The sequence below is a fragment of the Marmota marmota genome, unplaced genomic scaffold (genome assembly GCF_001458135.2).
Source record: "Marmota marmota marmota unplaced genomic scaffold, marMar, whole genome shotgun sequence".
NCBI lineage: Eukaryota > Metazoa > Chordata > Mammalia > Rodentia > Sciuridae > Marmota > Marmota marmota.
Genome location: NW_026000241.1, coordinates 6,447,259 through 6,459,538, shown reverse-complemented (window position 1 = coordinate 6,459,538; position 12,280 = coordinate 6,447,259). Strand labels below are relative to the sequence as shown.

At 59.7% G+C, this 12,280-nt stretch overlaps 1 protein-coding gene and 1 long non-coding RNA gene across 2 annotated transcripts in view; one reads left to right on the top strand and one right to left on the bottom strand.

The window, feature by feature from the left end:
* Positions 1-7,898, bottom strand: part of Mast3 (microtubule associated serine/threonine kinase 3) — a 30,920-nt gene extending 23,022 nt beyond the window's left edge. Inside the window, 3 exon segments of the mRNA XM_048794826.1 lie at positions 5,130-5,219; positions 7,068-7,099; positions 7,836-7,898. Of these exon segments, the coding sequence (XP_048650783.1) occupies positions 5,130-5,219; positions 7,068-7,099; positions 7,836-7,883 (170 nt within the window). The 5' untranslated portion in view covers positions 7,884-7,898.
* LOC125613710 lies at positions 5,626-7,598 on the top strand. Its single transcript, XR_007344260.1, has 2 exons — positions 5,626-6,755; positions 7,445-7,598. It is a non-coding gene; the product is annotated as an uncharacterized LOC125613710 (long non-coding RNA).
* Positions 7,899-12,280: the final 4,382 nt, after the last annotated feature.

Here is a 12,280-nt window from a genome sequence, read left to right as displayed (position 1 = left end):
GGCGGGGCGTCGTTGGGGCCCCAGGCGGCGAGGGCGGGGCGTTGCTAGGGCCCCAGGCGTCGGGGGCGGGGCGTTGGCGGCACTTCCACAAGTGGGAGCGGGGGATCTTGCCTATTTTCCCCCAACGTAAATCCCATCACTGTCCCCTTCCTCTTTCCCGGCGCGCTAAGCCCTTCTGGGTGTGGCACTCGAGACCCACCCAAGCGTCCTGGCCCGACTCGTGCTGGCTCCACTGCTTGGAATTCAGCGTGGCAAACCCAGCTTCCCTTCCCTGGCAGCCCTGTCGTCTTCTGGCTGGGGGCCCCTAGGAGTCCCCGCGTCTCCCACCACTGGGCTACCAGGGGGAGTGTCGGGCAGAGGGAACCTGAGCACCTGGCCTCCTATGCCCGTGTGTAATGGGAGAGGGCCTCGGTCAGCAGTTAGCTTCTCCAGCCTCAGTCTCCTCGACTGGACAACGGGAGAGAGCTGGGCTGTCACCAGGATTCCATGAGGCAGGTGGCGCCCACAGAGCTTCCCATTCGCCCTGCGACACAAGTCCCATAACTGTTAGCATCACACTAACTCCTGGCCTGTTTCCTCGTCTGTCACAGGCCCCGGGGTGAACACGGGGTTGCACTGGAGAGGCAGGGAAGGCCTGGCAGGAGGCTGGGATTCTGTGTGTGTTCACTCTGGATGCCACTCTAGGTGGAGGGATGTCTCCTTCCTCCTCTCTGGAGAGTCCCAGGAAGCCAGGTGTTGGAAACCAGGAAGCCATTCTGAGGGCGGTCTCTTCCTGGGCCAGGACCATTTGGAACTCAGCTTAGGTCTGATGCTGAAGCCAGACTCCATATCTGTGACCAGGAGACTGAGGCTGAGGTGGGCGCTGATGCCCTGTGTATAGTCCTGACTCATCCCTCTTCACAAGTCACTCCTAGATCCTCTGCCAGGGCCCTTCTATCCCCAGTGCCACTCCTAGGTGCCCCACCCTATTGGGTGTTTCCCCAGGCTCCCCAGACCTGGAGTTCACACACCGGGTATTCGGTCATTCATTCACTCAGCAAACATTTATTGAGCACCTACTCTATGCCTACTCCTGTGCTGAACTCTGAAGACCCAGCGGGGACCAGGCCATACAATTTCCTTGTCCTCAGAGGTCCCAGTCTGGGGTGGCAGAGAACAAACAGGAAACGAGGAAGTGAACAATATTATGTCAAACGCCAAAGTGGAGAAAGGAAAAGAGGGAGCGCAGGTGCCACACTGGCCAATGGTGGCTTTAGCTGGGAGATCTCTCAGAGAGGATCACACTTCGGCCAGCAGAGACACTGAGAAGGAAGAGCAGCCAGCTACAGAGAAAGGGCATCCCACGCAGGAGCGAGGGAAGGGGCTGGCGGCTGATCGCACTGGCTCCCAGCTGCAGGAGGAGGCGAAGGATCAGTGGGGAGCCGCGGGGAGCTGGGACGGGGCGCCATCTGGGTTGTGTTTGTGAATCCACCATGTCCTCCGTGGGACGCAGGGGCTGTGGGGGGACAGGATGGGAAGGGACAGGAGGCCAGCAGGAGACTTGGACGGCATGTGGGAGGGGACCACTGGGGTCTGGATTATGGTGGGGCCAGGAGGAGAAGTCCATGCATTGGGACATGTTTTGAGGGCAAGCGGTGAGTCCTGGGGTGGGGGTGGCGGGGGCCACCTAAGCTCCCAGGCCAGCATCCGGTCTGAGCTCGGTTCAGGGAACAGAGCCTCCCGATTCTGGGGATGGAGCCACAGACTCCATATTTTGTCTCTGCATCTGAGCCACCCGCCCCACCCATGTGTTCCAGACACACCTCTGCATACGCTGGGTACACAAGATGCTCCTCTTCACCAGCCACAGGTACACTTAGCAACCCCCACGCCCCATCACACTTGCCCACTGCCCTGGCCTCCCCAGCAGCGGCCTCTCCCAGGCCCATCTGGCCTCAGTTCCCCCCCACAGCACAGGGCCTGCTTCCGCGGAAACGGGGAAGGCCACCTTGAAGGGCTGATCTCTGGCCAGACGCAGCGGCAGGCCCCGGTCATCCCAGCCACTCAGGAGGCTGAAGCAGGAGGATCACAAGTTCAAGGCCAGCCTCAGCAACTTAGCGAGGTTGTCTTGAAAACAAACAAACAAAAGGGCTGGGGATGTGGCTCAGTGGTAGAGCACCCCAGTTTCCAGCCCCATAAAAACAGAAGGGCTGCTGGGCTCGGGAGGCTGAGGCAGGAGGATCGCGGGTTCAAAGCCAGCCTCAGCAACATCGAGGTGCTAAGCGACTCAGTGAGACTCTGTCTCACAATTAAATACAAAACAGGGCTGGGGATGGGGGCTCAGTGGTTGTGTACCCCTGAGTTCAATCTCCGGTACTCCCCATCCCCCCACAAAAAGACAAACCAGAAGGGCTGAGCTCTGACCCCGCTGGCCGCCCATCAGACAGGCCCCTCCTGTGCCCACACCCCCACGGCTCCTCACTGCTCTGGAGCAGAACTGTAGAATCCCTGAATGGATCCCTCTTAAGATTCAGATCTTACCCAGGTCCCTCATCCACTCTGTAACCTTGGCCTTTGCCTCTCTCGGCTTGTGCTAGGGACTGGGTAAGTGGGTCTCAGGCCTCCCCCTGACTGGCTGCTGGACTGGCCACCGCAGCCCTTCTGCCCTCCCCACTGGCCCATCCCCCTGTGCCTCTCCTGACCCCACATCCTGTAGGGCTCCCAGTGCCCCAGATACAAAAGCCACATTCTTCCTGACCTTGGCCTTTAAGGTCCCAGGGGTGTCCCAGGGGCTCCCAGTGCTGCTCCTGCCTGGAACAGCCTCTTTGTCCACAAGGGTCCGCCTCATATCTTTCTCAACACCATCTCTCCACTCCCGCCACCACAGGAGACACCCTCCCAGCTGTCCCCATTCACCCATGCCACAAGCATTAGCCGAGCACCCGCTGGATCCCAGGCCCTGCCCTGAAGACACAGATGATCATAACAGGTTCAGGTTTGGGGCTCCCAAACCTCCGAGGGAGAAAAACAACCTGATCACACAAGAAGACGTGCAGGTCGCACTCCTGGTGGGGACAGAGGGAGGGACACAAGCATAACAGTGTGACCAGGATCTGGAAAGAAGTTGGCACAGTTGCCCGTTTGAGGGCTTCATGGAGACCTGGAAGGAAAGGGGCTCTGGGCAGAGGGGAAATGATCCCAAAGGTCCTGGGGCCTGACCAGTCTGCATTGAGGATGACCAGCTCCCCCAAACTCTTTGACTAGAGCAGATTGAGCGATGGGGAGAGGTATGGGGGGGAAGTGGGGGCAGGGACACAGGGACCATGGCCTCTAGAGCCTTGGGGGCTAAGGGGACAAATGAAGGCTTATTCCTAGGGTGCTTGGGCCACCTGGAGGCAGAGACCCATTTGCTCGCATGGCCCGAGGTAGTTTGGCTCTGCTGCCCCCTGGTGGTGAGTGAGGCATCCTGGTGGCCTCCCCTCTGGCCCCAAACTGCCTCCATTTCCTCTGGTAAGTCTGTTCGGCCACGCCCAACCCAGGGCTCCTTCCCTCCCCTCCTGTCCTCACTGGGGTGGAGGCCAAGGACTCAGAGTCAGATCTGTCCTGATGCTCTCCCAGGGCGTCTCTGGGCAATACATTCTGAGGTTGTGTGCTTGTTCTCTCCTCTCCTCTATGGGGATGACAGCAGTCCCTGCTTCTCAACTTACTCCAGGCCCTACTCTCTTCTGTCCAAATGTTGCACTACCTACCTCTTTGTCTCTGCCACATCCATGCCTGTCCCCAGGCAGTGACAGAAGCTTTAAAATTTTTCATCCTGCCTCAGGACCTTTGCATATCCTGTTCCCACTGCCTTGTGCCAATTTCTGCCTAGATCTGTCCATGCCCGGGCTCAAACAGCAACTCCCCATGAGTTCCCTACTTGAACGGGTCTTGTTTATCCACACGCTTGCTCATCACCATCTCCTCATGCTGGCTGAGAACTCCCTGGAGGAAAGAATGTGTTCCTCTTGTTCACATTTATGCCTTTAGCACCAGGCACACAGTAGGTGTCTAATAAGCACTTGCTGATTGAATGACAGGAAACTTGCCTACTGCCAGGCACCCAGTGTGGGCTCCATGTTGTTCTCTCTTATTAAAACCTGTGGAGGGCCAGGGCTGGGGCTCAGCGGTAGAGCGCTCACCTAGCACTCTTGAGGCGCTGGGTTCAATCCTCAGCACCACATAAAAATAAAGATAGTACTGTGTCCACCTACAACTAAAAAGTAAATATTAAAAAAGAAAAGCTTTTGGAAAGGCTGGATGTAGTGGCGCATGCCTGTGATCCCAGCAGCTCAGGAGGCCGAGGAAGGAGGATCATGAGTCCAAATCCAGCCTCAGCTACTTAGCAAGGCACTAAGCAGCTTAACGAGATCCTTTCTCTAAATAAATAAATAAGGTCTGGGGACGTGGCCCATTGGTTAAGGACCCCTGGGTTCCAGTCCATAACATTCTTCCCCGTACAGTGGCAAGACCCTGAGACCTGCCCAGTCACAGAGAGTGACTCAAACCTTGACAGACTCTGGTGGCATATCTGGCCTTGATCCTTGGTCCCCAGACACACTAAATCAGAAGAATAGGATTCTCCCCTGGGCCTCAATCTCCTCAGCTGGGAAATGGGGTTAAGCAGGGACCTCCTGCCAGGGTGACGGAGGGAATGCGGGCCTGGAGCCACACTGGCACTCCGGCAGGCTGGGTATTCCTCCTGACCGCTCTGTCTGGTTCAGCCTGGTGCACAGGGCTCCAAGCCTGGGCTCTAGTGGTGGATTCTGGGGCTTGGGCGTGTGTGTATGCTCAGAGGGAGGAGAGTTCCACGTAGGTCCCCGAGGTCGCTGCCCAGAGCAGCCTGGGAATCCAGCACCTGTCTGGGGGAAGTCCTTGGGCAACAGCTCAAGTTCTGGCCGGCCTGGGCCACCTGTCAGGTGAGGACCTGCTGGCCAGGCTGTAAATGGAATTTCCCCATCTTGGCCCCAGTGTGCCTGGGCCAACCATTATAAAGAGGGGTAAACTGAGGTCCTGAGAGGTGATGTCACCAGCTTACAGTACCCTGGGGAGAGAGCTGGGTCTGGAGCCTTCCAAGGCTCTGGGGTGCCGGCAGCGGCGCGGTCACTTACCTCCAGGGGTGCAGGCCCAGGGAGGGGCTACAGGGGCTGCAGGGGCTGCTGGGGCTCAGCAGCGACGGGCTCTGACTGCTCGGAGACAGACTGCAAAGAAAGAGGCCGGGGACGGTGAACCTGGCGGTTGCCCCTGAGTGTGGCCGGATCCGGAGACCAGACCAGGGCAGTGGTTCTCCGGGCGAGGAGGGGCCCCAGGCCGGGGATTCTGGGTTTCAGCGCAGGCCGCGAGGGAGGGGCCAGGAAGGCTCCCCGCAGGCGGCGACACCAACCGAGACGCGGGGTGGCTGGGAGGGTGGTTGTCATCCTGTCCTCGCCGGTCCCCCTCCCCTCCCGGCGCGGCACTCACTCGAGGGTCAGCGCCGGGATGTGCAGCTTGTCCCTGCGGGACTTCATGCCGAGGCTGGGGCCGCGTCTACGCGGCCGGGTAAAGACGTCCTCCTGGCGGCCCCCAAGCCCCGATCGTGGCGCGANCGTCCCGGCTCTCAGCATCGCCACGCAGACCAGAGGCCCGGACGCGCCTCCAGGCCTTTCCTTCGCGCGGCTGCCTCTGCTGGAAACATCCTTCTCGGCATCCACGTTCGAGTTCACCCCACTCCGCGAAGCTGTCCCCGCACCGCCCCCCTACGGCGCTCCCAGCCCAAGCTGTCCCTTCCTCTCAGCCTCGACCGCACAGATCTGAGGATGGGTGTCTCGCCCCGCGACCCCTTGATCCCAGGGTGGACTTTGTCAGGCAGGGGGCAGGGAGGGGGCAACTCCTCGGGGGTCTGTGGCCCTGTCTTGCCCTAGAGCCCCGGACTTTGCCCTTCGCGGTTGATTCACTGCCCACTACCCTGCCCCCAGCTTGGGCAAAGGCCAGGGACAGTGCCCGCCCTCCGGGCAATGTCCGAGTCCCTCCCCTCCTGGGCCCCTAAGGCCCCTCCCCACCAGCTGCGCCATCCCCACTCCAACAAGAGCAGATGGCCTGGCCTAGGGAGCCACTCTGACCCCGTCCTCAGACCTCCCCCTCTCTCCCTCCACCTCCCCTCGCCTCTCTCGGTTCAGCCGCCCTGCCCCCTGCGGTCTTCCAACGCCAGCTGCTCCGCACCTCAGGACCTTTGCTCCTACCGCTAACCTCTACCCGGGGTGCCCTTCCCCCAGCCTCCCAGGGGCCGCTTTTCCTCCCCTTCCAGATCGAGAGTCAAGGCCACCTCCTCCTAGAAGCCCCCAGATCTCAGGCTACAGCTGCCGCCAGCCCCTCGTTCTCTTTCTCGGCTGCACTGTCACTTTCCCTTTTCCCTCCCCAAGAGCACTAGCTCTGTGGGCAGGCCTGCGATTCACTTGTTTCTGGGTCCCCTGTGCCCCAAACACCTGCCCCATGCAGCAGGTGCCCCAGAAATGTCTGTTGAGCGATTCCCAGCCCCGACTGGGGCGAAGGCCTCCCGCGAAGAGGGCGTGCCTGCGCTCACCCGGGGTCAGACGGGAGCACAAGGACCCCCCTCCGGGGCTCTGGGTTCTCCCACCTTAAGTGGGGGGGAGACCTTGAACAAGAGGCTCTTGAGCTTTGGGGATCCCAAACTGCCAACCTACAGGAATGCCGGTGTGACCCTTAGGAAGACAATGTTCGACGAGCACCCCTGAACGGAGGTGAGCTGCCCGCCGCGGGGGGCGTGCGGGCTGCTCTGGGTGTGCGGGGCTGGGGCGCCCCAGATCCGGCTCCGGACTCCAGAGCAGGGTCTCGGTTCCGAGCTCCGCCGGGGCCCAGCGACCAAGCTCCTCCCCGCTTCAGGTCCCTCATTTGCATACAGGCTGGGCCTCCGGGCTGCCGGCCAGCCTCCCACGTACTCAGGAAGCGCTCGCTCCAAACACCAGGGCAGGCTGGCGGTGAGAAGCCTCTGAGTGACTGTTACCTAAATTCACCACTCTGTACCCAGGACCACGGGCCCCAGATGAACTCACCCCCGTCCTCGGCGAGGCAGGCTCAGCTCCTTCTGAAATGACAAAAAAAAAAAAAGGGGGGGGGGAATCATCCTTAGAAAGCAAGCACTTTGAACCCTGGCCCTTGATCCAGCGACACCCCAAATCATTCCTTCAATTTTCCCTTCAGCCAATGCCTCCTTTCTAGTCACTCCACACACTGGACTCAGACTTCTGCCTCAGGGCTTTTGCACCAGCTGCACCTTCCCTTTTAGAGCTCAACAAATTGGCCTGCACCAACTCTGGGTGCCTCTACCACAGGCAGCTAGAAAGCCCTGGGTTTGGGGTCCGCTGTGACTCCAGGGTCCACCTTCAGAGAGATCCTACCCAAGAGTTCTTTTTTTTTTTTTTTTTTCCAGAATCCAGGGACATTCAGACCTGCCTCCCGTTCTCTTATGTTTCCTTCCGGTGGTGAGAGTGATCTGTGATGATGTGCCTCAGTTTCCCATCTGTAATTTGGAGGTGACATCAGCAGGACTCTGGGGTAACATGATCATTTTTGTTGTGTGTTGAGCTCAGCGAGGGCCTACGCAGAAGCTATCACAATCCTGGGAATTCGGACTCCCATTTACTGAGCCTCTACTGTGCCCCAGGTGCAGGGGCCGTTTTACACGCTGGGAAACTGAGGGAAGCCAGGTGCCCACGACTCTCGGTAGAGGGGGAGATGGGAAACTGGGTCTCGGGACACCCCCCCACACACACAAACACACACATTGGGGCGGCTGCTTGGGGACACAGGACTATTTTTACCTCGGTGGGCTCCAGGCTGCCCACGTCCTGATGCGGGGTGTTCGCCATGGCAACCAATGACGTCATCGGCCCCCGCAGCCAATTGGAGGGGGCCGGAAATTGCCAGGGGCTGGACGACCCGGCTGGGAGGAGGGGCAGGGTCTCCCGCGGGTGAACGGGAGGAGGGGTGCGGGGTTCCGGGGGTCCCCGTCAGGCTGCTCCCAGCTACGCTGCTCTCACAAAACCGAACCTTTCGGAACCGGAGAATGAGCTGCCCCTCGGAGGTCTCCCCGAACCTCAGGACAGAGCTCACTACCGTTAGGGCAGGCAGTCCCAGATCCAGGAGCCATCGCCACCGCCAGTGCCACCAAGACCTCCTTCCTGTCTCCTCCAGTCGCTGTGGGACCTCATCCCACCTCGCCCCCACCGCCTGGCTTGAAACCGAGGGATCTGAACCCCGGGGTCCCAGCTGCTGCCACCCCCATCTCAGCCTTTTCCTTCCAAAGTTCTGACAGTTGTGGTCCCCAGGCTAGCCGCCTCACTCCTGCACTGTGTGGCCCGCGCCAAGCAACTTAACCCCTCTGTGCCTCAGTGTCCTCAAGAAAGAGAACGGAGGCATCGCTTTGTAGAGTCTGGGGAGAATCCAGGAGCAGCCAATGCAGGGTCTGCGCTGGGGGGAGAGACCTGGATGCCGCAGCGCCCAGAGGGTGACTCGGTGACGTTCATAATAATCACCATCTCAGTGCCATCCCCGGTACAAAAAGACGCGCAGTGGCGGAGAGAAAGGAGCCCCTGGAAGGCTCAGCAGGAAGCTGGACCCACACAGCTCCGCTGGCGCCGCCCCCGGGCCCTCCGCTCCCGCACCATCTGCTTCCCCACAGCCCCCTCCCAGCGGCTGTTCCCCGACGGAATGGCTCCTGCCGAACGTGGTTCCCACCGCGACCCTGGAATTGCCCTTAAAACATATTAGTTGGGGTATCCTCTTGGCTGAGTGATGCTGCTTCTTCAAGCCTCATCATCTGAGGATCCCCCAATTTGGAGGTGACGGAGCAGGACTTGGGCATCCCATGCTGGAGGGTCTAGGGGGGGCAGAGGGAGAGGAGGGTTTGGGGGCATCCAGAGAGGGGACCCAAGGGGCTTCCCCGAGCAGGGTGATCTCGGATTGGGCTGGGTGTGCTAACAGCATGTGAAAAGGGTGGCGGTGGTGGTCCACACCTGCAATCCCAGGGGCTGGGGAGGCCGAGGCAGGAGGATCTGGAGTTCAAAGACAGCCTTAGCAATGGCGAGGTGCTAAGCAACTCAGGGAGACCCTGTCTCTAAATAAAATACAAAATAGGGTTGGGGATGTGCCTCAGTGGTCGAGGGCCCCTGAATTCAATCCTCAGTACCAACCCCCCCAAAAAGGGGTTGGCTGTGGGGATGAAGCGCAGGAATGCAAACTCGGCAAGGCTCACGTCGCTCCAGCCAGAGGGCTTCCTGGAGGAGGAGAGCCAGTGTTGTGGGCCTGGGGGAGCAGAGTCGCCCTGAAGGATGGACCTGCTAGGGAGCCTCCCAAGCAGCAAGGGAGACAAAGTCCAGTTACAGGTCGCGGCCACATTTTCTGTCCTAGGGATGCTCTGTTTGGGCATCTGGTGTTTTGAAATTCTGTCGTGTGTGACGCAAAGGAGCCGGCGAAATACTAATAGTAGCAGCAGCAATAACTGCTGAGTTTCATTGGCTGAGCTGAACCCGTCCCCCCTCCTGCCCTGTCCCACTGCTCCCGCGGACCAGGTCAGAAACTGCTTATAGGACCATTCGTGCTCCCGCCTGGCCACCATCTAACTGGACAGGATGTCCACCGCTATTGTCTGATCTGGCCAATCAGCGACCGACTTGAGTCCTCAGAACTTCCCGTAGATTTTATGAATTGATTCTTTGACCTTCGGCAATGTTTGGCCTCCTAGAAATCTGATTGGCTCGCATCAGCAGCCTGCCGCCTGATTGGCTGAGACGTTACCCTGGCCCTTAAGAGGGGTTCCAGGTAAGGAGGGAGATTGACAGCCTCAAGAAGCAAAGTCCCTGAGCTCCTGCACGCTCACGCGCCGGAAGGGTTATTTTCCCTTTTTGAGTCTCAGTGTCCCCTTTTGAAAGATGCGACTACTAATAGCATCAACCCTTCCAGCTCTCAGGAGAATTAGAGGCACGAACAGTGCTTAGTCTGTTAATTTGAACAGTTATTAGTATTTTATGATTATTTTATCATTATTTTAACTTTCTCCCACTTTGGCCAGTCTCACTCCTGGCTTTTGTTCCCCTTTTTGCCCCCCATTGGCTCCAGAGGAGTCTTTTCAGACCCCAGATGTGTTTGTGTCCTCTCCTGCTCCAGCTCCTCCAATGGTCCCCTTACCCTAGGGGGAAAGTCTAACCTCTTAAGAATCAGTGCTGCTGTCAGTCACCCCCTCTCGCACCTCTTGCTCTAGTGCTAGGAAATGACTCTAGTTTATTTCCCCGCACAACAGCAGCACTGCCTCCTGACCTCTGGGCCTTTGCATATGCTGTGCCCGATGTCTGAAATGCCCATGCACCCAGGCGATCCGGCCTCACCTCCCTGGATGCAGGCCAATGCCGGATTGTGCTGCAGGGGGAGAGGTCCTGCCTGGGTTCTAGTCCTGACTGTCACCTACACAGGGAGACTGGGATGGCAGCTACTCTTCCCGAAGCCTCAGTTTCTCCTTTGGTAACTGCAGGACTCCCGCAGGAATGTCTGCCCCCCATGGAACTGGTCCCACTTCCTGACGTCAGCAGCGCCCCCATTCTCTTACCCGGAGGCGGTTTCTCTATTTTAAGAGGCCGAGGGCGGGGCTGGCATCTAACTGACGCTCCAGGCAGGGCCTGCCCGACCCCCACAACACCCCCTGCCGGCCAGTCCCACCCCGCCCCCTCCTTTCTGTCCAGGTCCCCAGATCCTGTCTCTGGCCTCCTCCCTTCCCCTTCGGCACCCTCCCCGCCATGCCCTGGGAGGTCAGTGTTTCTGTCCCCAGCTCTGCTTCACCCCTCCTGCCCCCCCCCCACGAGGCTTCTCATTACCTTCTGCCAAGTTCCCAGTCCTGAAGCCTGGAGCCTGGGGACCTGCCTGCCTCGGCTCCCACATTGGCCCCTCGAGGCTCCTGCCACTTGCTCTGTCTTCCCTTGGTTCCAGCTTTCCTCAGCCTTTTTCATTTCCCCAAATACCCACCCCCCCACCCTGCCACCCGCAGCTGCCTCTGATGCCCTGAGGTCACCCCACAACCCCAGAAGCAGCCTGGAAGTCTCCCATCAGACCTGACCACTCTGTGGGGTCAGAGCTGCTCAGGCATCTACCTTCCCAGCAGCCTGCGTGGCCCAGGAGGGCACCTCTGGAGGTTGCCACCTTGCCAGAGCTGGGCACACAGTAGGTGCTCAATGACTGTTGGCTTGGTAAATGACGACTGCCAGGTCCTCGCCTGCAACCTGGTGGCTTCTTAAGGGTTTGGTCCGAGCCCGGAGGGAAATAGCCAGATCTGAATCCCCATTTTACAGATGGTATAAACAGGGAAACTGAGGCTCAGAAAGGTCAAAGGAGTTGCCACCTGGGGTCATGTACCCCCAGGGTGGGTTCGAACTTAGGGCTCTGCTGTCCCAACAGCCGTGTTCTTACCTCGGGTCACACAGCCACCCAACACAGACATGGTGCCAAAGGCTGGGAAAGCAGGGCTCTTATGGTGAACAGGGAAACTGAGGCCTGAGAATCGGGGTCCTCCCAGGTTACACAAATGTCTGGACTGAGCCCAGAGAGAGCTGTTTAAGGGCGCGGAATGAATCCCGGCTGGGCAAACCCTGATTAGTGACTTTGCCAGGTAGGGTCTCAGTTTCCTTACCTGATAAATGGACAGTCCCCCCACCCCGACCGGCTCTAGACGTGACCTCAGTCTGGGGTACAGTGGCACAGTCACGACCCAGGCAGGTACTGATATATACTAATGACAGTCGCATGTCAGTAGTAACGGGGTTGACACAACGATGAACATATGGCGAGCTCGGCGCCCGGGCTGCTGTGGAGCCTATTATTATTAGAGCATCTGGTGGGGAGGGGACAACCCTCAGTCCCCTCCTCCCACGCCATCTCCTGGAGCCTCAGTTTCCCCATGAATCCAATGGGGACAGCCCCCTCCCAGCGGGCAAAACGCACTTTGAGATGCAGGCGGGCAGAGGGCGCGACCCGGCAGCGCCCCGCCCTCTGCCTCAGTTTCCCCACGGCCGGCGGAGGCCCCGCCCCGGCACCCACCCGCGGCCGCCGCACCTCGCCCCTCCGCCCGCCCGCGCAAAGGCCTCACCTGGAGCCCGCGGCGCCGCAGGACGGCTCGACTCGTCCATGGCCAGCGAGTCCGAGCCGCGGGGCCAGCCCCCGGCCCCGCCCCGGCCTGCCAGACCCCGCCCCGGGCGCTCTGCCAGCCGCGCAGCTGACGTGC